Here is a 27,336-nt window from a genome sequence, read left to right on the forward strand (position 1 = left end):
ATGCAACGCTAGGTGCATTTAATATTTAACACAAGTTTTACCATACTATATTTTATAATGCTCATTGAACGCAATGCTGTTTGACAGATACCATACACATATACTCTGTGTACACCATGTGCTATTATTTCAATTCATTTTAACGTCTGTGTTGTCTCCTTATTGTCCTGTTTTCTTTCTGACAGTTGGTGTTTTCAGTAAGTTATCTTTCTTGTAGTTTAGAGCTTGCATAGCTTCTTGTAGCCAACAAATACATAGGTGGAAAAAACAACCTAGAGGAAGAAATAAACATGTCGGTAGTGTAAGAATAAGATACTGATCTTGGTTGAATCGGTCAAGATGACTAGCTCTTGCAGACTTGAATCCAGTACATAAAGCAGGGCCAAGTAGTGAAACAGGATTGCCTCTTTTGGGAACAGACCTACTCAAATTCTGTCATAGGCTGCAGTGAGAAAAGACAGAGGGTATGTTGCTTGTTTCAGTAAATTCTTACATTTTATATTCTATATTCTGTGAATATATTATTTTTGTATTTTGGACAATTTATGTGTCCACTCCACTGTGAGCCAAGGTATCGATATTTTGTTTAATATATACACTGACGGTGTGTCTGTTGAATGACAATAAAAACAAGTTTAAGTCTAAGTCTAAATGGTTCACAGTAAATAGTTCAGTTTGATACTGTGAAGTAGGGGTGGTTATTGAATCAGCGGCCCGAATCTATGCTGCCTTCAAGCACATGTTCTGGATTGAGCTGTCAGAGTCTACTGTAACCAGACCTCCATTTCATCATGTTTAAATGGGCCTTGAGACAAACAAATACACACACACACACACACAGTGAGCTGCTATTCTCCAAACAAAGAAAACTATCCTACAGAGTTCTTGTAGCCAGATAGAGAACTAAGCAGAGGTGCTATTTCAGGAGGCAGTCATTTTCCAACTCATTTCAAATCAAATAGTGGCAATTTTCTCCAGACTTCTGTGATCTTGGTGAGATTGAGTTGTGGCTACGTAAGATATGACTGCCAAACATGCTGTTTATAATAAACTCTATTCCTAAAGGGTAAAATGTCTCACTGGAAATGGTACGCAAAGCTCAACTTTAGCTGGAAAACCAGTAGATGTATTGAGACATTACATACATTATTTGATTTGCACAGGCCACACACTTAAAACAGCTCTGGGATGATAGCTGGGATGATAGCTTAGTACCCTGCTGCTAGTTTAGCTGTATGACTTACTAGTTGCTTGTCAGTCATGTCATATGACTAGATTGACCTCCAGTGCTGCCATTTCATTAGATGGTACATTGTGTCAGACTGTGCAGTTGTGTCTTTTTCACTCACTCATCCTGCATTGAAACAAGCATGAGTGCATTCACTTACATTGGATTACTTCCAAATGTAAGTGAATGCATCTCTCTCTGATAACAGGCTAGTATGTGTTTATTTTGAGCTTTTATCACTAATACTTTTGTTACTCTGTCCCTGACCCCTCTTTTATCTTTGTGTATCAAATGTACGTCTGTCCAGAAGTAAGAAAGCCTAGTCATTTTATTCTTTTATTCTTGTTTACCATGTATGAGTGCTTAATCTGGTAAATACACAAATTGTCATAAGAGGAGTTACACCTGTTTCACGTGTGGTTTAAGAGGTAACTGAGGTAATAACAGTCTGACTCATTAGACTGTGATTTAGGGGAATCTTGTCACTATCCCCCAGTTTAGGAGGGGAAAAGGAATTTGACACACTTCCCACAGAGCTTTGCCCCAAGCCAGATGGTTCGCCTAACCTGATTGGCTGTAGGACTTAGCGGCATTCTTATCCCCAGGACATAGCGCTGTTCCATGTTTCTGAATACAGCAGATCATCAAAAACGCCCTTCATCCAAAGCATCTCTCAGTGAGCATGAGTATACTTTGTGCAGAGGCAAAAAGCTCTCTGTTGTCTTTCAAGGAATTAAACTGAAAATCCTCTTAATAAGCGTCATGGTTCAACTTGCAGAAACATTCGTGTGAGTAATTAATTTTTGTTTTAAAAATATTTTTTAGCTTTTGTTAATGATATGTTTAATTAGTAGTATATTAGTTTGCAAAAGTACATTTTTTGCTTTGGGGAATTTTCTTTGTTTCTCAAAATGATGTTAGTATATCTAGTCAGCACTATTCTGTGGATATTTTGAAGCTTGTAGGCGGATATGAAATTACGAAGACTGGGACTATTATGCATTTCAGAGATTGTGGTGTGGTAGTACCATATTTTTCATTTCTTGTTGATATTTCTGCACCCACATCTCCCCTGCTTCTTCACTTTTTCTGTCTCTCATTGGTTTGCACTCTCTCGCCTGTACCTGTAAGAATGTCTAAGCGAGGGGATTGAACAAAGGCTTCTGTCAAATGGTGTTTGTCAGCGTGAAGCCTTTTTTTAGCACCATTCTGCAGCAAGGAACAGCAGATTTAGGCCACAACACTCTCTCTCACTCCTCTCTCTCTCTCTTTTTGTCCCTCACGCTTGCTCTGTTTCTCTCTGTCCTTTTCCCCCCTGTGTCACACTCTCTTTCTCATTCATCCATTACACACACAGACACACACATGCACTGTCTGCCTCTCAATTCTGTTATTTATCCTCAGGCTGGAGCTCTAATTTACCCTTCTTCCTCAACAACTAACTCCCATACTGGTCTCTTTAATGCTGATTGTGCACACATATAAAATTGCACAGATCAGATTTATGTGTAAAACGGAATTGTAGTGGAGCGAATTATAGAGCAGCTGGACAAAATCAGAAATCTAGAAGCAGCCATTCTGTGTTGGCCAACACTAAATAGGTTCAGCAGTTGAGTATCAGTCATATCCAGTAAATGGATATACATATACTGCATGAACAACAATGAAAGAATGGGTATGGCAGAAGTTGCCTAGTCTGAGCTAGTGGCACAGCCTGCACCTTCACATTCCTCTACAAAAGCTTCTGAATACTGCTCAAGTACTGTGCCAGCAGGCAGTCATGTGATCAGACTGGAATTCAACCATTGTTTTAAGCAGCAGAGCCCTTTCTACTCTGTCAGACATAGCCTTCTAGACTCACAGACACAGACACACACAGACACACACACACACACAGTTTTACCTTGTTTATTCTATCTAGGTTAAACAGGAACTTGGACTGAAAACTATCCTAACTCAGGACTTTATGTTAGGGGACTTGGTCTCTTTTCTTTGTCTCCCTGTGTGCTTTTATTGGAAATTTGACTGTATGGTCAGTTTATATCAGTCTTTGAAAAAAATGCAGTTTGGAAATTAAAACATGTAGAAATCCAATCTGCGCCAGTGGAACTTATCAGTTTCTGGTTAGGTATGACGAGATAAAAAAGAAAAAAGTACATTTGCAGGGTCTGTTTGACAGAGCCGGCACATCCTACTTTAAATGGCTTGATGTCCATGTGCCCTTATCACGTAACTCATGGTCCATGCTGTTTTCTTTTAGGTTCATATTAGTGTCTGTGTCTTTCAGGTGATGTCAGCATAGGACAAAACTACATATACAAAACACACAAGGTCCTCCATACACACTATGAAATCAACAAAGATGTGGCAGTCTTTTAAGGAATGCATTAACCTAAACTGTCAGCTTAAAACTGTCATAGTTTCTAGCATTGACTGTCCACTCGTACTTGCCTGTTTATTTTTTTATTTTTTCATTTCAGCCATCGAAGTCGAGATGAGGATCGCATAGCCAAACCAGGGGCCATATCCACACCAGTCAAGAGCTCTGATGATGGGGTCTTGTCACAGGCCAGTGACCAGGCCAGCTCCAGAGATGAGAAACAGTTACCTCCGCTGCCTGGTATAAAACCCTCTTCTCACCATCATTAGGGATAAGTTCAGTCCCTTACATCTGTCTCAACTTCCACCACATTTTATATTTTTCCAGCTCATAGCTGGTAGTACAGACAAGTACCATTCAGGTCTTAAAGCAAAGACCCAGTCTGCGTATTGCTGTAGTTTAATCCTCTCTGCAAGTGTTTTCTTCTCTATATAGAGCTGTGTCTGTTAGTTTTAGACACCTGATCATAAATTATTAAAAAGACAATGCGAGTCTTTGTCACAAATTAATCCAACTTAATATGTGTCAGCACCGAGTTTATGCAGGTTTTCTTAGAAGTAAGTGTGTTAATCTACTTACCATGTTTTTATTTGTGGCAGAACCAAAGCCAGTTTACGCACAGCCCGGTCAGCCCGATGTGGATCTGCCTGTCAGCCCCTCTGATGCCCCTGTACCCAGCGCTGCTCATGATGACAGTATTCTCAGGTAAATGCCTTAGACGCTCTCAGCCAAATCATCTCACAGTATTGAGTGTGCATATTATTCATGTTGATAATATGAGTAAACTTTATAATTCTATTAGAAAATTAGCCTACCTGCCATATACTTAGTTCCTTATAGTTAGTTCAGATTAGGTCAGAGGTTCTGGTCAGCTTTTGTTATGGCTTTGTTGTTTCACCACACTCTGCTTGCTTGAATAGTTGGCTGTGTTTTGTGTCTCTTAGAATGATTGTTTTTAAAACAATGATTTGCTGACCTTTTTGCTTAATTCTGTCTGTCTACTTGTGTTCTCCTGCAGGCCGAGTATGAAGCTGGTCAAGTTCAAGAAGGGAGAGAGTGTCGGCCTGCGGTTAGCAGGAGGGAACGACGTGGGAATTTTTGTGGCAGGAGTTTTGGAGGACAGTCCTGCAGCCAAGGAGGGGCTGGAGGAAGGAGACCAGATTCTCAGGGTATGGTGTACTCCATCATTTAAACAACATGACTTGTTTGCTTTCTGCAGTTGCTTGACCTGTTTTTTAAATAGTTTTGAGGGATCAAGAGGCTCTTTTAACTTAGCTGTGTTTTGCTGGAGAAACCTGATTTGTTGACCATGTACTCTGTATTCTTTGTACTTAATAAATATTTCAGAGAGGGAGGGTATCATAAAGGCCGCGGTTTGGTGGGCTGAAAGGAAAGACCATTTGTTGCTCTGACTCAAAATAAATGAAACTAAATTGGAAATAAGTAGATCGAAGTTGGTTTTCACAGCTGAAGTGGGCTATTTATAAACTTTTGGAACAGCTGTCCTCTCCTACAACTGGGGGTCTTCTTTCACTGCACAGCCAATGTGCTTCAAGAAAAAGAACTCCTTAGGCTGCATCATCATCATATATTAAATATAACAGCCATTGCTGAAAAAATGTACAAGGAACAGAAATTTGCTGCATGTAAACACAGGCTTAACACTAACCAGTGTGTAAATGTGTTCTTTGATTTGCTCACCTAAGTCACATTCAGATGTACTGTATAGACTGACTGCAAAGTAGACCTCATTCCTGTGCCTTGTCATTACATTGTGCTGTCCTAGTATTATGTAGCTTGTAAAATGATTTCAAGGTAGTGCTTTCTGTCAGAGTTCATTACTATTTTTTTCCATGTCACATGTATGAAAGTGGGAAGAACATCTGGTGTTATTGTCAAAATAGGCAAGCCATAGCTGCCCACACTAACTTAGATAATCAGTGTTGAAACTATGAGATCCCATGGTCGCAATCATTTTAGTTCTGCGTAAACAGATCTAGAGAATACAGTACAATTTATCAGTCGCTCTGTGAGTCATTCCCAGGCTGTGCCTCGTGTCAAAACTCCCCTTGTTTTCCAATATGAAAACACAATAGAGGTCGTTCTTGCACTCTGACCTCGGAACAGTTGACTGTCTGTTTCACTGAATACTAGAGTAACATTGTTGATGGGATGATGGAAACCCTCTTGATGTCAGTGTTGGATTCATTCTGCTATGTTTATACAAAAGCCAAGGATTACACCTGCTGTAACTGTGATGGTCTTTAGTTCAGCTGCATCCTGTGCAACAGAGGCTGGATACCACGCATTTTTCCCATGACATTAACATTCACAAACTACATTTATCTCACAAACAAAGCTATGCATTACCTTGCTTCTTCTTTTAATTAATATACAATTTCTCATGTTCCCCCCAGTCCTCGACGTAGATCTCTTTTTGTGCCTGTGTGTGTGTTCTTCCCACCGTACAAACACATCTTAGAGACTTCCAGGACATTGTTTTCCATCTTTAGGCGGTTTCCCTTTGGTCATGGTGTGCTAGTGCAGATAAAGACATCAAGCCCTCCTGTTTCTGGGAAGGATAAAGGTGTCTTTCTGAGGTTCAGTGACTCAGCCCATGTGTTTCTGCTTCCCCTGCTGCCCCTCAAGTAGAGTCAATAAACAGCGGTTATTGTGTTTGGGACAGCAGCAGGAGATGAGGAGGAGGCTGCTCTGTTGTAGGGGGAATACATCTTGCTGCTTCTGTTGAGGAACAACTTTTCTTCTGTTTCTCACAGTCTGTGAGAAATTAAAAGAGTGATTGAGTGATAGCACTTAGAGTTTATTTTGATTTTTGTTGTGTTTTTTAAGAAGAAAAAAGTTTTTAAAGTTGAAAAAATGGGAAAAGAGTGTGCTTTAAATATACCATTAGCTTTCAACTATTTTTTAAGCATTTAACAACAGTGATTTATAAACTTATAGGATCAAGTTGGCCACAATTAAGATTTAATAATTTGCTTTTTGTTAGGGTTAGGGTTTGGCTTATTTGTTTTGTCTGATAGTTCACTAGTCCTTCAGTTGCACTGTAAGTTTATTTCTTCTGCCTCTTCTGTTTGGACTGTGTAGGTGAACAATGTGGACTTTGCGAATATCATCCGGGAGGAGGCTGTGCTGTTTTTGCTGGATCTCCCAAGAGGAGAAGAAGTTACTATTCTGGCTCAGAAGAAAAAGGATGGTGGGTGATGGCATAATAAAGTACTGTGTTAGTAGTGTAAACACATCAGATATCATAAGCTGTGCATTTAAAATGTTGCTGTAGTCATCTCTTTTGTTTTCTGCTCTTTCACCAGTGTATCGGAGGATAGTGGAGTCGGACGTGGGTGACTCCTTCTACATTCGGACGCATTTTGAATATGAAAAAGAGTCACCGTACGGCCTGAGCTTTAACAAGGGCGAGGTGTTCCGTGTAGTAGACACTCTCTACAATGGCAAATTAGGCTCATGGCTCGCGATCCGTATTGGCAAGAACCATCAGGAAGTGGAAAGGGGCATCATCCCCAACAAGAACAGGTAAATGAAGTTTCAGGTCACACCTTTAATACCTGTACAGCTTGTTTTGACACTTAATGAATGGGAAAGGGTGGAGTCAAAATAATAAAAGCATTGTGCTTGATCTCAGAGTAGAAAGGAAAGATCTGTGAGTGCAGATGATTTCTATTTACTAATCTGTTTAATATGTGTATTTTGCACATTTGTAATTGTTATTATTTGTTTTTCTTTAATTTTGTTTTAGAGAAATCTTCAGTTTTGTGTTATAGCCTTTTATATACTAGAAGTGTTTTTAAAGTAGGGCATACACACAGGATGTATTACTCCTGTGTGTCTGGTACGTGGTTTATAAGGATCTACTTACTTTGTGAGGTTTGCAAGGACGTTCTGAGGCATTTGCGTCTGAGGATATGTAGTATACTGCACATCATAATCTAGCCAACAGCATTGTTTTATCAAGGCCTGTCTCAGCAGCCTTTAACAGGCTCAAGGAGTGTTTATACAGAGATTCCTCTCTATCCTGCTGACAGAAAAGACAGAGCATGCATTTTTATCACATACATTAAGCACTTTGAAATATATCTCAGCTCCTCTGCTTAACCTCTCTCCCCTGGTAATCTTTCAAAACACGAAACTTTGAAATCACTCAGACTTCAGTAATATTTAAAATAATATTTTTTAAAAACATACATCAAAGAAAGATCATTATTATTCAAAACCACTCGGAATGAGATCTTCCCCCCTGTAGGGCCAAGTACTCTCTCACTTTGTCCCTTGTTCCTGTGTGTGCTGTTTTCCATTGATTTTCTGTGTAAAAAATATATTGACCTATTGGCCTGTGAAATTTTGCGAAACATATGTGGCCTTTATCAAAAAATGTGTGCTTTGCAAATCTGTCATGGTGAAAAGTATGTCAGCATTTTATACATAAGACTTATTATTTCACTGCAGAACATTGCATTAGTTTCTGTTGTACAGTATACTGTTACTGTGATTATACTGGAGCATCACTGGAATGTCTTTATCACAATACCCTGTCATTATCTTGAGAAAATATTTGATGTTTAAAGTAATATGATATCAAAATACTGACGGTTATGTTGCCAACTAGAGACAAGCCTTTAGTTCACAGAAAAATATCACTGAGTTACAGAATATTTTGGCTCTTTGTAATGTGAACATTGAGCTGTAAATTACATTGTACTCACCCTAAAGAGAGCATTTCAGTTAGCTTTACAAAATGGCTTTTAAGCTATGTAAAATTCTTTATTTATCACCAGCATTTTCATGACAAATACTCTATAATCAGTTTGACAACCATTTACAGTTCAGTACTGTACAGTGGCATTACAATTACAGTATATTACCATGTCTTTTTGCTCTAAACCATTAAAAAAATAATACTGAATAACGGTGCTTTCTAAAAGTGGCATAAATTACACTGAAGTGCTAACAGCTGGCCTTATTCTTACTTTCTCTGTACAGAGCTGAACAACTGTCCAGTGTGCAGTACACCCTCCCCAAAACACCAGGAGGTGACAGAGCAGACTTCTGGAGATTCAGAGGATTACGAAGTTCCAAGAGGAATTTGCGGAAGAGCAGGGAGGACCTGTCAGCCCAGCCAGTTCAGACCAAGTTCCCTGCCTATGAGAGGGTGGTGCTGAGGGAAGGTAAGAGTACAGAGGCCAAGGCAGTCACAGCAATGAACTGGAGACTGCCGCATATCTTTTTATTATTGTAACAGTAATTTACAAAAATAGAATACAGATTTCAGCTTTATAGCTAGAAGAAGTACAAGGTTGTCCCTGACGCTTGTGAGGTCGAGCTAACTGACCACGTCAACAATTACTCATCACAGTGTATTTTATGTGTACTCTAAGGAAGTATTGTCCTTGTGTTACATTACGCTAACCTTTGGTAAGCTCCTTAACATGGTCTTGTTGTTGTTGTGCAGCTGGGTTCCTAAGGCCTGTGGTTATCTTTGGGCCAATAGCAGATGTGGCCAGAGAGAAACTGGCCAGGGAGGAGCCAGACATTTTTGAACTAGCGAGTAAGTAATAAAGTACCTGTCTCCTTCTGTTCAAACGTTCACGATTTGTGTAATGTGCTATTGTGTGTCTTACGTGATAGGGGACCAGACTCTTAATTTATGCATCACACCTCACCAAAGCTGAGGGCTTTTTAACTTCTCATCAAATATTCACATTAGTGGTCACAATCCAATATCCAATCCTTTGACTCTCCCTTGCTCTTTAACTCCATTTCTCTGCTGTTCTGCTTGATTTTACTCATCAAAAGTATATAAAAGCACTCCTACTTTAATGTTTATTTGGCAATTAATTGTAATAGTCACAGTAATTTTATGACTGAAATGTGTGAAAACACAACAACCTCTGCTGTTTCCATGTAGTTAAACCTATGCTACTAAGTTACTTCAGTAGTTTTTTCCTTAAGTCTTTGGCCTTTTTCTGTTGTAATAGACCACTGCTGTTCAAACAGTATAGGTTAAGATGTCAAAGTCCAGCAAATAGACATTATCTAATGGATTCCAACCAAGTTCCTAGACAAAATATTTTCCCACGAAGTTTCTTTTTACTGGGTGGCATTCTGATTAACTCCAGAATACTATTACCACTACTAGATACTCCCAATTCATTTTAGTTTGTCAGTTAATCAGGTTAGTCAAGCTGTGTCTGTTATTTCCCCCATTTATTTATAGCTCTTCTCTTCCGTTTTCTCTGTTTATCTTTTCACTCTTCCTCACTCCAAGAAGATCTGCGCCCTCTTTCTCATTTCAGTCCTCATATGCCCCCTCTTACTTGATGAAATTGCAAGCTTCTTTAATGTGTGGTTTTTATGTTAACACTCAGTATTGAATTTCAATTACTTTGAGAGCACAAACACACATGCCAGTGCAACCACACACATTCAGTACACACCCCCATAAAAACGTGATTCCATTCCTTGATGTTTATTTGCACAACTACAGTGATATTTGTGTAACTGTATTTTCTTTTCAGAAACACAGCAACAACAAGGAGGAGAAAGTATGTCACTTAGTGCATCAACTTTTATTTGTTTTATTTGATTCAGTGAATGGCAGATAATCTATGAAATAGTGTCTGGTGGCTAGCTGCCTATTCTGTAGATGTTTAAACAATAGCCATTGTCTGGTTAATGCGTATGGGGAATAACACTTGATTTAACAGTCCAATATATGCATCAGTGTGATATCTTCTCCTGTCCGTAGATACAGAAGAGATGAGTAAATGTTGATAAATGTTAAGTATACCTTCCTGCAAATGGAAATAATTTTATATTTAAATTCAGTGATATTCCCCTCCTTAATGCAGGTTGCATCAGTGTTTCCCACACATAGACTTTACTCAGGCGGGGCGTACGTGTATTTGGTGACCTATCTTAGCATTTTTTATTTTTTACTATTTTATCCATCTGAGAAAGCGACACCATCTGCTATTGATTAACAAGTGGGCAGCCTCCCCTCACTCTATCCCTCTTTGTTCTGCTATTGCAAGAAGGGTCTAGTGAGAATCATACATACTTTGCAGAGAAACAGAGAGAGAGAGAGAGAGAGAGAGAGAGAGAGAGAGAGAGATGTTTTCTGGAAGATGCGGACACTGTGGTCATTTTAACTTACAGACCAGGTAAAGCAACCCGCCACAAGTAGAATCTAATTATTTGGGAAACACTGTTGCATCATATAGAATGACAACAGCAAAGCAGCATGATGAGCTGTGCAGTTTAATATGCAGTGGAAAATGAGATTTGTGTAGAGGTCTTTGAAAAATTTTAGAAACCATATGTATAGTTAAATGGAAAAATCAAAAGTAATGAACAATACAATAGCATTTACTTACTAGACTGGAATGTTGACTTTATTTTATTTACACATTTTTATGGATTTCTTCGTTTTTTTCCCCAATTTACCCATAAATTACACCACATTAAAAATGTGAAGGCACATCAAAATGGCAGTTAATGCAAATTGACGGGAGGCTCTAAATCAAAGGTCAACACTGACCAAGTTTTGAGGCTTTATATAGTGCAGTGAGCTATATGGTGTTGAGAGTCACTGAACTCATCCATATATTTTCTCAAACTATCAGTTAAGATGAAATAGTTAAACATCTCTGGAAATATAAAAAGTATTAGCCATGTTTGTGGGCTGTTCATGCGTTAAAATATATCTGTGTGTATAACCCTGCATGTAGAGCAAGCCTGATTTCAAGTAAGTGCAGGACCAAAAATTAATTAGTATAAAATGTAACCATAATTTATCATTTGATGGCTCAAAATTAAGACCACAGTTAAAAGTGGGCTACTGTGGTGCTCTTCACAGCTTAAGAGTCAGATTTTGTACAGATCTGTCAGTAGTGTGTTATTGTGTCCGTCCCAGTTTTCATAATGCAGTGATGAAAGTGTAAAGCCCATAAGTGTCAACATTTGAACGGCTCGATGTCCCAATCACTACCAAAAATGCCTACCTAAAATTTAGGAAAACAGGGACAACACGGAATCACAACATTTACTCTTTGACATTGCTGCATATGCTTGAACCTCTGCATGCATGGCTTTTTTTATATGCTCTTTATGAAACATCTAAATGGTTTGGATAGCTATGACTAGTGTTTTTCAGATCATAGATCCTATTAGGATATTAGAAATTAAGCCAGGCCCAGTTTGACTCATTTCCATACTGAACATCCTGGTGAGATGACTGCCCTCGTTTGAACCTTGTGTTTCTAGGCAGGAAACCATTGCTTATCTTTGTTTGAATCAAAAATCCCTCTACACATCCTTGCTTAAATCCCTGAGCCTTACAATGACACTTTATTCTCATTGAATTGTCCCTCTCGCTCTTGTATGTGCATATTTCATGTCAGTGTTTCTCACATAACACATTTCCTGCACCATGATTTATACTGTTACATGCAGTTGCACGCACACATTGATTATACACTGAATTTCATTTCCCTAAATCTACCCAAATTACCTAATGACTATTGCATGGATTGGCTGCTGTTCTCATTTTTTACCATCTAGCTCTTTTCATAAACGTACACTTGTCTTCTCCTGTATGGAGATTATTGTTCTGTATTTAAATGCTCTATTTATGGGAGTCGACAACTGCACGCTAATAGGATGTCTAATTGGTGTGCAGCGTGTGTTTATTGTTGTTTGTCTCTGCCGATGTAATGCAGTAACTCTGTACATTTGTCTTCCATAGAGAGCGAACCCAGGGATGCAGGAACCGACCAGAAAAGCTCCGGCATCATTCGTCTGCATACCATTAAACAGATCATTGACCGAGTGAGTGAATCTAGATACACACACACACACACACACACACACTCATATAAAATAACACAAGATACAAAAGATACAGATATAAACATCTTTTGGCAGATTTGTTATGGTAATGAAAAGATGGCAGTGAGCCACAATAGTATTCACAACTCACTGCTGCCCTCTGGTGTACCTCGCTCTTTAGTACTATTTGGTGCTTGAAGCTCAGCAAATTTTATTATGGCAGGTTCACTTGTGCAACCTCAAGGGTTCCTGATCTGCTGCACACAATATGTGGAAAAAAATCATTAAGGTGTTGTCAGACAGTGCTTTAAAAAAAAAAAAAAAAACACACATTTGCAACACATTTATGTTTTTGTTCATATTTTCTCTCTGTGTATAAAGGACAAGCATGCAGTGCTGGACATCACCCCTAATGCAGTGGACCGTCTGAACTACGCTCAGTGGTATCCGATTGTGGTGTTTCTCAACCCCGACACCAAGCAAGGCGTCAAGAACATGAGGACCCGCCTCTGCCCTGAGTCTAGGAAGAGCGCCAGGAAGCTCTACGATCGAGCCCTCAAATTAAGAAAGAACAACCACCACCTCTTCACCAGTGAGTCCAGTATTAGAGAGGGAGGAATAGATGGGTGATCCACAGGGAGGGAGAACGGGATGGTTTGAATGGGAGAGATCCCACAAGCGCACATTTCACAGACAGTTGACAATTGAGTGTCACAGTGTGGCCACGTTGCACTTGTTGTGCCTGGCCCTGTTCTGTCAAACGTCTTATATAAAAGCTTGTTCAGCACTGACCGTCACACAAGAGCACCCCCAGGCCCCTTTCTCAGCGGGCACTCTTCCTGTCAAGGGATGTGGTGTGACCATGCTTTAGGAGCATCTGTTGGAGATAAACATATTTGAGAGGTGGTAGAGAGTATTCACATTTAAAGCATGGGAGGGATGCCATGATTGGTTTACACACTTGCCTTTACTGTCAATGTGGCTGCTTTTACTCACACTTGAGCAGCACAGAAATTTTTAACTGGGTTGCAAATGGAGAAGTTGCCAGATTTGTCACTTAGAAATGACTCGGGAGTCCTTTGCAAACATGATGCCAATTTTGCAAAAGTGGCAGAGCATTTCTGGATTAAAGTGCATGTCTAAAATGAACTTTTAATTATGATGCTATGGTTGTACATAATTGCTGAGTGAATAATTGTCAGAGCTCATTTAATTGGAGAGGTGTTTTTTTTATTCTCCTTTGCTCCCCCCTCTTTGTGTATTCAGCAACCATTAACTTGAACAGCATGAATGATGGTTGGTTTGGAGCACTGAAAGAGATAATCCAGCAGCAGCAGAACCAGCTGGTGTGGGTTTCAGAGGGCAAGGTAAGACACACACACACACACAAACAAACATTTAGATAGACAGATATGGTACTTTATTTATCCCAAAGGACAATTGCAGACTGAAATTTAACTTTTCTTGCTCCCTCTCACACTGTATTCTTTTTTTTCTAGGCTGATGGAGCAGCTGAGGATGACCTGGACATCCACGACGACCGTCTGTCCTATTTGTCGGCACCAGGCAGTGAGTATTCCATGTACAGCACCGACAGCCGTCACACCTCCGACTACGAGGACACGGACACAGAGGGTGGCGCCTACACCGACCAGGAGCTGGACGAAACACTGAATGACGATGTGGGTCCACCAACGGAGCCTGCCATCACCCGCTCCTCTGAGCCTGTTCGTGAAGACCCGCCTGTCATCCAGGAGCCCCCAGGCTACGCTGGCTACCAGCACACAGTGCAGCCGGACCCCTTGAACCGCATCGACCCGGCTGGGTTCAAGGCACCAGTGCCGCAGCAGGTAGCGTTTCTGAGAGCTGTACGTCTCCCCTGTTGTCTGGAGGACGTGGTGTGCGTTAGAAGGGTTTTCTGGAGGCGCTATTGAAGGCACTCTTTTATTTTTACAGTTATTCTCTCTATCTACAAAACAATATCAGTGGGAAAGTGAAAACGTTTGTGGTCAGGTATTTATTGCAATATATAAATATATATATATATATATATATATATTCTATATTTATTATATTTATTTAATCTATTCGCCTCTAAATGTTTGTTGATTGATATTTGTGAGCGTGTGTTTTTTTATTTTTGAAAAAGAGAAGAACTTGATAAGTTTTACTGTTACTCTTGAACTCTGTATTACAATAAGCTGTTTTAATAGTGTTACTGTTGCTGATGTCACTGGGAAAAGAAGCTAATGTTTGTCCACGTGTCTGTACCAGTACTCACCTATGTGCACTTCCTACGTTTGTTTAACCTGTGATTGAGACTGTGACAATATGACACCAGAAAGTATTATGTGCATGCTGGGAATGCCCGTGTTAAACCAGTGTAATTGTGAAATGTGTTGATCAATACTCGATTGGCCGTTGTGATACCCAAATCTAAACATTTGTCGTCTCATGATGTGTTAATGAACATAAAAAGGGGGAAAAAAGAAATTATTGTATTGTAACCGTAGAATTAAAATCACAGTAGTATTCTCTAACAGTGAAAACTTGTCCTGCTGCTAATTCCTAACCCTCACACGGCATTGGTTGATTTACTGCTACTGTTAAATGTGGAGTCGGGTTATTGGCTGTTTGTAAACTGTAGGCACAAGTGAGGAGCAGACGGATGTAGAGGGGCTATGAAGGTAGTAGCACTTGTTAGTACTGCACCGTAGTGTGTCAGCGCGTGTTATTAAACATTTCTGAACCACTTCACAGAAAGCAGAGGCCGCTGCCATCCCTAGCATCCCCCAGCAGCCTGAGCCCTTGGCTGAGACAATACCCCCTGCTGTCGACGTTACTGTAAAAACTGTAGGGGGTCTGAGCCTTGACGAGGCTCCTCCAGCTCCCCACAGCCAGCCAAGCCCCAACCCAGAGGCTGGCTCACTTAGGAGACCCACCCCTGAGCTAGCCCGTCAGAGTGCCACACCAGAACCTCTACAGTCTGGACTGGCCAGTTCTGAACCAAAGGTATCCATCTGACCGTCTCTGGATGCTCCGTGACCCGGCCCGGCTCAGCTCAGCTCGGTCTGACCTGGCTGACCTCCTGTGCTGCTGCTGCTGCTGCTTCCTGTCTACCTACCTACCTCCTGCTGCCACGCTTCTCTCTCTCTCCTTCCGCCCTGCATGTGTGCTGACCACAGTGCTGCCCAGAAGAGACAGAGATGTGTGTATGTGTGTGCGTGCGTGCGTGCGTGCGTGTGGGCATTATTGTGTGAGCGAGAATGTGTATGTGTGTGCACGTGCCAGAGTGCGAGCAAACGCTGGTAAACAACAGTGGGTTCGGAGGTGATGGCTGCGCTGATATGCCTACATGCAGAAGAGCAGTGGAAATCCTGCAGCTCTCACTGTTGCTTATCCTTTTTGCATGGCTGCAACATGTTTGCCTCATTCTCTGTTAACCACTAGAATTAGATCGGTTTGTGCTGTATTGATCAGTCAGATTGAATGGATCATTTCCTTGTAAAAGTAGCCAATAATTTTCCAACCATTTTATTTATGTTTTGAAATATAGCCATGGCCAAGTAACAAAGACCAAAGAAAAAGGCCGCTAAGATTTGGATGGATAATTAATGGTTACTTCTTAAATATGAGGATTTAAATATGTTTTTGTATAATGGGTATGTGCTTGTAATGTTAAAAATTATTGTGGATGTTTAAGTTGCCTTTATAATTGCATCAAGACAGTGGGTGCCATTTTCCCTTGAATGCAGCAGTGCACATGTAATGTGTGACACAACTGCAGATTATTAGTCAAATTATCGATTGATCCTCTATAAGTAGTTTTGTGTCTATATTCCATTTTCACATTTTGTCAGTTAAGACAAAGGAATCCAAAAGAGTTAAGAAAAATGGAACCCATTGTTTTGTTGTACTTTCTTTAACAACTTGTTTATTGTTTATTTAATTTCAGTGTTTAATTTGGAATTGCAGTGGTACATTGTGATGCTGCAATGAGTGTTTGGCTGTGCTACAATTCCTGTTTAATCTAATATAATATCTGACCAGTAACCCCTCCCTCTCAGTTTCTCTATTTCAGGTCTTTCCCTTCTCGTTTTCCTCTTCAGCTATTAGTTTCACAGACTTGTTTTAATATTCTCCTTTTCTCATCCTTTAACTGCCTTTTTGTATGTCCAGTTTTTTATATCACACATTTTATATCTAGTTAGTTAGTTAGTGGATCCTGTGCAATTGTTAACCTTATTCTTTCTTGTGTATTTGTCTGGTAGATGTTTCAAAAGGATCCATACAACTCAGACAACACAGGGAGAATGGGTCACAGCATGAAGCCTGTGACTTACAACCCTCAGCAGGGATATCACCCTGACCAGCAGCCATACAGAGATTACGACCACCCACCCAGTCGGTATGATGTCAGCAGCAGCGGAGTCAGCAGTGGAGGTGGTTACCCAGAACCAAAGTACCGTAACTATGACTCTAACCCACCCTACGAGAACAGTGTGCCTCACTACGACCAGCAACAGTGGAACCCCTACAGCCAGCCGCTCTCTACTGCCAACTCCCAGGGCTTCGACCCCCGTTTGCCATACAGCGACGGCCCTGAGTCCCAATACACCCCTCCTCTCCGCTACGACGAGCCTCCACCTCAGCAGGGATTTGACGGACGGCCTCGCTACGGTAAACCGACAGGTCCCCCACCTGTCCGTTATGATGATCCTCCACCTCCTGCCCCGGGGCCTGACCTGCACTATGACCAGGATTCTCACCTGAATACGTACCCCGCTGCTGCCCGCTCCCCAGACCCTGCTGCGCAGCGGCCTGCCTTTAACCAGGGTCCAACACCGCAACAAAAAGGCTACAAACCTCAGCAGTATGACCCTGTTCCTGTGAACTCTGAAACCAGCCCCACACCTCCTCCCAAAGCAGAGGCTCCTTCACCTTCTGCTGTGGACACTCCAAAACCTGCACCTGCAAGAGATGAGCAACAGGACGATGACCCCGCTATGCGGCCCCAGTCAGTCCTTACGAGGGTCAAGATGTTTGAGAACAAACGTTCTGTGTCCATGGACCGAGCCAGAGATACAGGGGATTCATCTGGGAACAGGGTAAAGTGTTTAGCTTTGTACATATTTATAATTTATGCTTATACAGTAAGAGTAAGAGTGCTTGTTAGTGTAAGTAGTGGCACATTAGAGGTGAACATTCATAATTTTTTATCTTACTGATAAGGTTCAATGCTTTCACTCCTACAGGCAGCTGATTTACCCTTGAAGGCAGGTGGAGTAATCCCTAAAGCAAACTCCCTGAGCAACCTGGATCAAGAGAAGACCTTTAGGTAAGCCCATGCTTATGCTGCTGTTAATGTGTTTTCACTCACCCTGGTTTTTCAGAGCAATATAGGAAATAAATTGCATAGTTAGTCTCTTTAGTTTTCACATCATTGACCATTATCCTCAGCCATCTTTATTTTGGGCATTTGTCTTTGTAAATTCTTCTTCTCCTCCTCTGCTCTCACCATCTCCCCCTAGCATTTTACTTACTTTACCTTTTTTTTATGACACCAACCCAGAGCACCAGAGCCACAGAAGCCTCAATCCAAGGTAGCTGATGATATTGTGCGCTCCAACCATTACGACCCTGATGAGGATGAAGACTACTACAGGAAACAGTTGTCTTACTTCGACCGACTCCAAGCTGGCCCCAACAAACCCCAGCCACAAGCACAAACAAGCCACAACTACCCCAGGTAATTTTCACTCATCCACATCCCCAAGCATTCTGAGTACAGTGCCTTTTCCTCTTAGATCAGATAGATTAAGGTGTCTTTTTCAAATTTTCTCTGAAATAACTTTAACATCCTTGATGATTTTTATATTTATGTCTTGGTCACATCTCCTGTGTGGTCATATTAAGTTGGTTTTGATCTTGTGATATAGGACAGAGTCAGTGGAGAAACCAAGTCCAGTGGAGAAAAAATATGAACCTGTTCCTCAGGTGACACCATCTCTGCCACCAGCCACACTGCCCAAACCCTCACCTGAAGGTAAATTTTATTCAATTTTCTCAAGGGAAAAACAGTCAGGGCGTTGTTTTATACAAGATCTATCTGTGTACTGTATCACACTGTACTTTGTCTACTGAGAGACACTGCCTGCTGTGTAGGCTAAAATGTACATTATTTCATACAAATGAAAACATACAGGTAGTCTACAACTCAGAGATACACACTGTAAAGCTCTACAACTCAGAGATACACACTGTAAAGCTCTATGGCTGACCCTCATGGCTTTTCCACAGCCAAGCCTGCTGCCCGAGAGGACACTGTTCAGACCAACTTCCTGCCTCACAAGAGTTTCCCTGAGAAGTCTCCAGTTAATGGCACTAGTGAGCAGCCTCCAAAAACAGTCACTAGCACTGGGGCTCCACCAGCATCCAGCTACAACCGCTACGTGCCCAAGCCCTACACCACCTCTGCCAGGCCTTTTGCACGCATGTTCGACAGTCCTAAATTCAACCACAACCTTCTGCCCAATGACAAGCCAGAGATTGCTCCAAAGGTAAGCAGATTGTGGCCAGTGATCATTCTACAGCAGTAAAGAGGGTCAAATATATAATGGTGCAAGGTGGGCCATACTGTTGAATTCCATGTGGACCTAAATTGAAATCAAATAAACAGGTGACATGGTTTATGATGCCATAAGTGTGACTTTGGCTCTCAGATTTGCAGCCAAGTCAAACGTAAGCAAGCAAGCAAGGTAGTCTAGTTTTAAGAAAGTCTTTTTTTATTTTTAAGTATTTTTGTGCCTTTGTTATTGATAGGACAGTTAGAGAGAGACAAGAATTGGGGAGAGAGAGAGAAAGGGGAATGACATGCAGCAAAGAGCCGCAGAGTGGACTATAGCCTCAGCTCATGGGGCACCTGCTCTACCAAGTGAACTATACGGTGCCCGGAAAGTCAGTTTTTATAAACAAATTGCTATATTTAATAAGCTGTTACTGTGAAAATGAGAAGAACATTTCTCAGTGATGAGTTCAGCTTCAACAATTTATTGATATATTTCATGATTAAGCTATCTATACAGTATGTTTGCTGTGATTATTCATATTTTTCATCTCGTAATGTCCTTATATACCATATACTTATAACAGGTGGTTACATGCATTTCTCTATACTGAGTTCACATCTTCAGAACTCATCACACAATCAACACAACAGCAGCTGGTGTGAACTAAACAGTGGAAAACTTTTCATTGCTTTGACATAAAATTAAGAAATGCCCACACTTTGTCATTCTTTATTACTGAGAACAGATTGATCTGAAACAGCTGTTACAATATTGTTTATAACTCTTGACCCCCTTGTGTTTGGAACAGGGCCGGAGCTCCAGCCCAGTGAAGCCTCAGATACCTCCACAGCCCCAGAACACAGACCATGACAGTGGCCTGGACACTTTCACACGCACTATGGACCACCGCTCCAAATACCAGCACAACAACATCAACGCTGTGCCCAAGGCCATCCCTGTGAGGTAACAAGCTCAGTCTGATTACAGATTGAATCGAATGTATTCAGTTGAATATGTGAGTTTGACAGTAAAGGTATCTGTCTCCCAGCCCCAGCGCCCTGGATGATGAAGATGATGAAGATGAGGGCCACACAGTGGTTGCAACAGCTCGGGGTATCTTCAACTGTAACGGTGGCGTCCTGAGCTCCATCGAGACAGGTGTCAGCATAATAATCCCACAAGGTGCCATCCCTGATGGCGTGGAGCAGGAGATCTACTTCAAGGTCTGCCGAGACAACAGCATCCTGCCACCACTCGACAAGGAGAAAGGTGACTTTTCAAAGATGGAGGGATGAAGCAGCCAGAGGGTTTCCTTTATTCCCTTCTGAATTATTGAATTCTTTATGAGGCCAGTTGTCCAGTTGAGTTTTAGCTTTAGTTATTTAAATTTAACTGTTCTTGTGGTCCTTTAGGGAGACGTGCTGAATATAAAGTAGGACTGTGCCGAAATTTGATTAACTATCGACCTGTGAAGCGTCAGTCACCAATTGCGGATGTCTCTGTTGATTATGAGATTATTTACTTTAAGTAATATAAAACCAGCCTATGAGAACTGTAGAGAAAATTGCATTCGAGATGTTTGTGTTTGTAATTGTACTCATTCTGGGTTTGTAACCATGCTCTTTATGTGCGTGTACAGGAGAGACTCTGCTCAGCCCCCTGGTGATGTGTGGACCTCATGGCCTCAAGTTTTTGAAGCCTGTGGAGCTACGCTTACCTCACTGTGCGTCAATGACCCCTGATGGTTGGTCTTTTGCTCTAAAATCCTCCGACTCCTCGTCGGGTATGCTGCGCTCTCTCTGTTCTTCCGGGGTCGTTTGGGCTGGCTGTGTGACAATTTGAGGGTTGTGGGTCATTGTTTAATGAGATTTTACCCCTAGTTTTGGTTCTCCTCTTATTCAAAAATCACTTTGAAAATTTTTAAACTATATAATTTATTCATTTTCACAATGCCTGAGAATCAATTTAGGGGGAAAATCTGTCTTTTTCATACTTACGGCTTTGGGTTGATTGATTTTCATAATTTACACTAGTTAACTCACCCACACTATCTCTCATTTGCTGTATCACTGGTTTTCATTATGTGGCGTTTATTAATTTTACATGCTGAACTTGCCGTATTTCTCCCTTGGTTTTCACCTCTGAGTCACCTTAACAAGTTTCTCTTATTTCATTTAACATGCATGCACCAGATGCTTGGCTGTTCTATAATTTAATTTCATCGGGTAGAATTATAGTGCATGCTATTTTGCTAACAGTGATTTTCTCACATAGCCACCCAAATCCTGACCTGAAGAACAGCTTATACAGATCTTCTGGAAACTGGGACACTGTCATAACCAATAATACCCGTCATTATCCTCCAAAAAAAAAAAAAACTGATTTACAAGTTTAAAAAACTGATTTGAAGTTACACAAAGACATTTTGTTACCAAGTCAAAATATAGCTGTCTAAATTTAGCTTCCTTCATCCAAGTTTTTTTCTTATTTCAAGGTAGCTTTCAGGTGGCAAGAAAACAGGTTTTCTTGTCAGATAGTTTTTCAGACTTGCTTCAGTTCGTTTGCAAAAAGGATTGGGGGGCAGAAGTGTGCAAAGACGTAAACAATTCACAGATCTGATTGGCTGCAGGAGATGAACATTTAAGAAAATCTCTTAAAATAACTGTACCTCCACCATCAACGAATTGTAATTTAGATTTCTTCACTTGATCGTTTTCTCATTATTTTCTATCCCGATAGACCCAAAAACATCAATTCTAATGTGTGTTTCTGAGAATGGACATAATAGATACAGTAGAAAAGATTTCTACAGTTAACCACCTAACAAAGAAGTTACCATGAAAGTAAAGCCACAGAGTCCTGGAGCGCACTTTTTGTGTAATTCATATTTATATTAAGCATTGATCAGTAATGTATTCAGGACAGAAATTAAATAAGGAGATAATGCTGCGTATGCATTATACTAATGGAGATCAAAACTAGGACAAACTGCTTTAAGCAGATCATTATTTAATGTATAAGGCAAACAAACTAACATTTCAGAAAGACTCTGGGCTCATATACAAGTCAGACGTCTGCAAAGAAAGAAAAAGGAGAACCGAACTGAAGCAACAAATGCCTCCTTTCACTTTTCTTAATACTGTCGTTCTCATACCCTGTCTTCAAAAACAGTGGTAATTTTGGCAGCGGTCAGGATTAGCTGTTAATTAGCCTCATTTTAAGGATGAGACTTGGAGGGCTGAATGATGTCCGCCCGCTCCGTTGTCCTGCTGAATTGTGGGAGGATTATCAGGCTGCGTCGTAATCCTCTTATTGTAAAGCAAGGCCACTGTCCGGCTTCCTCCTATCTCCTTCTGTGGATTTCTTTTCACTTTGATTCCCTGCTTCTCCTTTTTGCTCCTATACAACTCTCTGCATTCTGCTGCCTGTCCTCTGTGTGTACTGTGTTATTCTGTGGATCACTGTGTTAACTTACAGCTCTGTACAAAACAAATACTGACTTCTGTTAATGTAGAATCAAGTTTGGTTTGAAAACCGCATGAAACTACTAAAATGTTAAACATGCATCCATATAAACCACAGTACATTATAAAAGCAAATTATACAGTATGTTATCTGAAGGTCACAGGTACCCTGTAGAGTATTTGACCACTAATGGCATAATGGAGCATTTTTTTTTATGAACATGTACATACACAAGCAATACACTGAGCAATCTGTTGATGAAGACCACAAAATATGGCTGAAAGCTCTGGAAAACGTCAATTTATAATTGAAATGTTTCCCTATTGCCTTAAATTTTATAGACAAAACAATAAATTAATAATATAACAGTATTTGTTAGTTGCAGCTAGGATACACAAAATGCACTTTGGTGAGAATCACTGAATATAAACTTGAATATTTATTTAAAGAAAAACAACAGTTTTTTGTTATATGAGCAAAAACTCCAAGGTCAGTAATTTAGAGTTTTTAACACAGATGTCAACACTTGTTGCACAGTCTAAAGGTCCCTTTTAAGGAAGGAATTTGAAGGTGGGCTGCCAGTGGTGGTTTTGAGATTACCTAGAGTCTACATCAGCAGCTAGCTCAAGTACAGACCTACAAGTGGTCAATGGGTTGGTCAAAAACAAGTGTTGTTTTGTGATTGTCCAAAAGGGAAACAAAGGTAAAGGTAGTCTGTCATCAGTTATCAGTGGCAGAGAGCCATCATGCAGACTGCCAGCCTGATCGTTGGGAACAATTTGGAGTTCAGAGTGTTGCCCGACATATTGATAGGAAGAGCTCAGGATCGATCCTGAACCTTGAGCACTTGATGAAGGCAGTGTGTCAAAACATTGATCTGTAGAACTTGAAATTAAGCATTGGATCTGAGTCATGTGTGAGCCTTTGTCCCCTCTTCTTTTATTAAGCAGAAGAATGTTCCTCTGATTATTGTCACTTCCGTATCACCCAAACTTTACCACAGGATCAGCAGTTTAAAGATCAGTTGATCTCAATGAGGAGGTTTTATTTATACTGTCGCATGTACAGTCTGTCTGTCTGCTGTAGCAGTGGACCTCTGCCAAGCTGGCTCCGCTTACTCTGATTGATTACTGGAACTTTCCACTTGGCTCAGACCTGTATGTTTATAATTGCAATTACATTGAGACCTCGCAGTCCCTGAGGTTTAATTTGCAGTCAACAAGAGACTGGGGATGTTCAATAAAAAAATGAAATTGGTTTTACTGGTCTGTTTTGCTACTGTGCTTGGATATAGGCCACAAGCTTGCAATATCACTTAACATGACTTGTAGACAATAGATATAATCAAGTTCTGCAGTCAGTGGAGTTTTAAAATGAGAGTGGTATTTCATGACTTTATTGTAAAACAGATTCTGTGGTGTGAAGAGGGGGTTTTGCAAGTGAACAGTGCTTATAAAATGCATTACTGCTTGGATTTTCCATAAAAAGCAGCTGTTATCACTCACCCCACCCCCCCTCCCTCCCTGTCTGTCTGTCTGTCCTCAGGTGACCCAAAAAGCTGGCAGAACAAGTCTCTCCCTGGGGACCCCAACTACCTGGTGGGAGCCAACTGTGTTTCTGTGCTCATTGACCACTTTTAAGGACGAGTCGGCAGGTGTGATGTTACTGAATGTGGGACCATGGTGGATAAAATGAAGAGGATGGACACACATAAACACACACACACACACACACACACACACACACTCTCACACATTGATAGGTCCACTCCAAACACACCAACACACACACCATTACGGAGTATGAAGAAGATCCAGTCAGTGCTGTTTACTGCACCCATGGATGAAGGCGAGTCACTGATGATCATTACAAGCTGTTCTTTAAACTCTTTCCCCATTTGAAGTTTTGATGTGAAATGGAACCATTGATGCATGCCCCCATGCCACTGAGGATCGACATTATATATAAAGCAATGTTTAATGTAATTTTGACATGAATATAGATGGATGGATGGCTTTTGAGGCAGTGTACATGCTTCAAACATATTTATGCTATATATGCATACAGTATATATAGTAGTATAGAGAAGATTTACTAAAATTTTACTCATGAATTCAGACAACATCTTATTTTTCAGTTCAGGTGACTGAAAACAAATATGTATCTCCATGTTTTTTCCACATTGAGGGAATTTTAATGAAGGCTTGAGACAGACGTGAAATAAAACCCAGAGATGGTGACATTTGCAGGTATCTGTTGAAGGAGTTGGCAAAGCATGAGCTGGATTTGAACCCAAGCAGCACACTTTTAGAGACGTTCTTCCTTCACTCCTTCCTTTATTCTTCCTTTTCCTACAATAATATCTCGTAGCTTACTTTCTTACAGAGTACCACGTCTCTCCTTCCAGCCTGAGGGAGATCTATGCATGTTCTTTACTCAGGTCCAGTAGCCTCCTCAGTTCCTTCCTCACATCTATTTCTCTCTCTCTCTTTCTCTATCTATCTTTCCTTTCTTCTCTCTTTCTCTCTCTTTCTGTCTGTGCACTCTTGCACTCACACACAAATAAGCAGTGATGCCTTATCTGCAAATTATTCACTTTTCATTAAGGAAAAAAATAAGTTATGATAAATTATGGTATGTCATTTGTTTTGCCATTTCATTTTTTTGTGAACCCACTGTAAATGAACTTGGGTTTAGCTCACAATAACAGTTGATAAAGGATAACAAAGGTATGCTCTTCGTTTATCTGCTATGCATTACTTAAAAAAAATAAACAACAACAAAACGGAAAAGAAGTGGCTGTAAATAAAGCTAGCATATTGCCTTGTTTCTTTTGTTTGTAAATGAACTTTTTGTATGTCTTTCTTTTTTGTATAAAACCGAGAGAAAACATGTTTTAAAAAGTGGAAGAAAGTGAACGTGGTTATCTTTGTATTCTGGATCTGTATCCTCAAGCCTTGGAACTTATAACCTAACAATAATACATCACACCTTTTCTACCAATATATTCGCGCTATGTTACAGCTCAGAAAAAGGTCTTTTTATGGCTATTTAAGGATCAGGAAAGTACTTGGGCTAAAATACATTTAAAACATGTTCTTTTCAAAGGGTGTGCTCTCAAAGTGTCCCCCTCACTGATTTGTGATACTGGATGCTGTATTGTGTGCCCTTAAATGTATTTTTGTACTAATAGACAATATATTATGTATGGCACACCAGTACCATTTTATTTTTAGATATAACACGGCTTTAATTGGATATTAGCTCTTCACGTGTGGCTGACTTTTTTTCTCCTCTGCAACACAATTTTAAGTATACCACTGTATTAATAAATAAAATCATTTTTAAAGTAAAGAGTGTGTCTTAAAGGAAGTTTGTTTTTGTTTTTTCACTACAAAGTGAACTGTGAACTTTAATCCTCTAAAAAGTGCTACGTTCGTACCTCAACTCATCAACATCTATTTGGCTTTCTGTTGCTGTCACATACATAATTTTTGTAGGATTTCAGTTCATCTCTAAATCGATTCACTTTTTTAATCTATAAAATGTCGGAAAATAGTAAAAATGCTCATCAGGATTCACCATCAGACATTTTCAAATTGCTTGTTTTGCCTGACCAACAGTACAAAAGATAAATCAGTTTACTATCACTCACAGGAAAAGCATCCAATTCTCATAACATTGATGAGTCAGTGGCATTTTGTTTGAAAAATGATTAAATTATCAAAGTAACTGCAGATTAACTCGTTTAACTAATCAGTCAAATGGCTGTTTGTCTTAGTTCTACTTGGGAGAGTTAGTTTTGGCTGCAAATGGTCATCTCAGCACCACGACTCAGGTTTCACAGCTAGGTGGCGCAGGTGAGCTCTGAATGAATCTGCTACACAAGGTCAGTCCTTAAAACTCAGGATTCTTCTCAACAGAGAAATCATCATAATACCTCCATATTTCAGTTTTACTCGTTTAAGTCTCTTCTCATTCTTGCAGCCTACAGGTGATAAAAAGCATTTGGATAAAGATTTTTAAAGTTTTAATTTTTGTGTTTAGCCGCAAGACCTTAAAGTTATGCGCTTGCATGCAGAAGCCTTTGAAATGTGTGTTTTCCTGAAATTATATTGAGAAAATTGCACAGTGACTGACTTTTTGGGGGGTGGAAACAGTAGTTACTATCAAGCATTTGCATAATTAAAGGAGTTACACAGGATGTTGGCTACCAGCGGTTCTCAATATGTGGGTCGGGACCCCCACGAGTAGAATTTTGATTCCTTTTTATGGGCCACAAGCCGAAAATGTCGGGAGCCACGGGGCAAGACAAACTCATAATGCAAACCCAAACCTGTCAGAACATTTTCTAATTAAAATTCGTTATTTAATCATGTGCTTCCGGTCTCACGTCATGGAGCAAAATCCTCACCAGGTGTGTTGCATTTACCACCTGCCGTTACCCATCGCCTGCATGATGAAGGGCAGATCACACAGAACCAGCGTTCAATGACAATGCAGTGCTGATGCAGGAGGCTGCGGCTGGAGCTGAGGTTAATCTACAGTCACGTTGTCTAATATAAGGTAAACCCACCTGAATGTAGTCATTTTAATTCCCTGTAATTAGTCTGTTAGTCTAATTTTCCAAGGAATCCTGGTGGCATTATAAAAAGGTTTAATAAGACTCTGACTATCGCCTTTTGACAAACACTAAACATCAAAAAATGTGCTCTCTTTCCTAGAGAATAAAGCTCTTTTTTTTGGTACTGTACAGGATATTTATGGTGATCCTCGCCTGGAGATGAGATCCTACCACGTTTTCAGCCACCACTACATCACGAGCAGCGGTAACA

At 40.3% G+C, this 27,336-nt stretch overlaps 1 protein-coding gene across 10 annotated transcripts in view; it reads left to right on the plus strand.

The window, feature by feature from the left end:
• The window catches only part of tjp1a (tight junction protein 1a), a 62,697-nt gene extending 37,713 nt beyond the window's left edge, over window positions 1-24,984 (plus strand). For 3 of the 10 annotated variants that reach the window (XM_041050948.1, XM_041049307.1, XM_041050179.1), the window contains exons 9-30: window positions 3,709-3,848; window positions 4,208-4,313; window positions 4,627-4,777; window positions 6,714-6,822; window positions 6,938-7,157; window positions 8,622-8,806; window positions 9,091-9,186; window positions 10,157-10,183; window positions 12,385-12,467; window positions 12,849-13,059; window positions 13,734-13,834; window positions 13,967-14,317; window positions 15,228-15,479; window positions 16,739-17,575; window positions 17,723-17,805; window positions 18,040-18,216; window positions 18,407-18,513; window positions 18,768-19,027; window positions 19,845-19,999; window positions 20,085-20,305; window positions 20,676-20,819; window positions 24,047-24,984. In XM_041050948.1, coding sequence (XP_040906882.1) covers window positions 3,709-3,848; window positions 4,208-4,313; window positions 4,627-4,777; window positions 6,714-6,822; window positions 6,938-7,157; window positions 8,622-8,806; window positions 9,091-9,186; window positions 10,157-10,183; window positions 12,385-12,467; window positions 12,849-13,059; window positions 13,734-13,834; window positions 13,967-14,317; window positions 15,228-15,479; window positions 16,739-17,575; window positions 17,723-17,805; window positions 18,040-18,216; window positions 18,407-18,513; window positions 18,768-19,027; window positions 19,845-19,999; window positions 20,085-20,305; window positions 20,676-20,819; window positions 24,047-24,141 — 4,111 coding nt within the window. In that variant the 3' untranslated portion in view covers window positions 24,142-24,984. The remainder of the gene's footprint in view (window positions 1-3,708; window positions 3,849-4,207; window positions 4,314-4,626; window positions 4,778-6,713; window positions 6,823-6,937; window positions 7,158-8,621; window positions 8,807-9,090; window positions 9,187-10,156; window positions 10,184-12,384; window positions 12,468-12,848; window positions 13,060-13,733; window positions 13,835-13,966; window positions 14,318-15,227; window positions 15,480-16,738; window positions 17,576-17,722; window positions 17,806-18,039; window positions 18,217-18,406; window positions 18,514-18,767; window positions 19,028-19,844; window positions 20,000-20,084; window positions 20,306-20,675; window positions 20,820-24,046) is intronic. The other 7 variants (XM_041051796.1, XM_041052527.1, XM_041053314.1 and 4 more) reach the window with 6 other exon arrangements.
• The last annotated feature ends 2,352 nt before the right edge of the window (window positions 24,985-27,336 follow it).

The sequence above is a fragment of the Toxotes jaculatrix genome, chromosome 1, assembly GCF_017976425.1.
Source record: "Toxotes jaculatrix isolate fToxJac2 chromosome 1, fToxJac2.pri, whole genome shotgun sequence".
Lineage (NCBI taxonomy): Eukaryota > Metazoa > Chordata > Actinopteri > Toxotidae > Toxotes > Toxotes jaculatrix.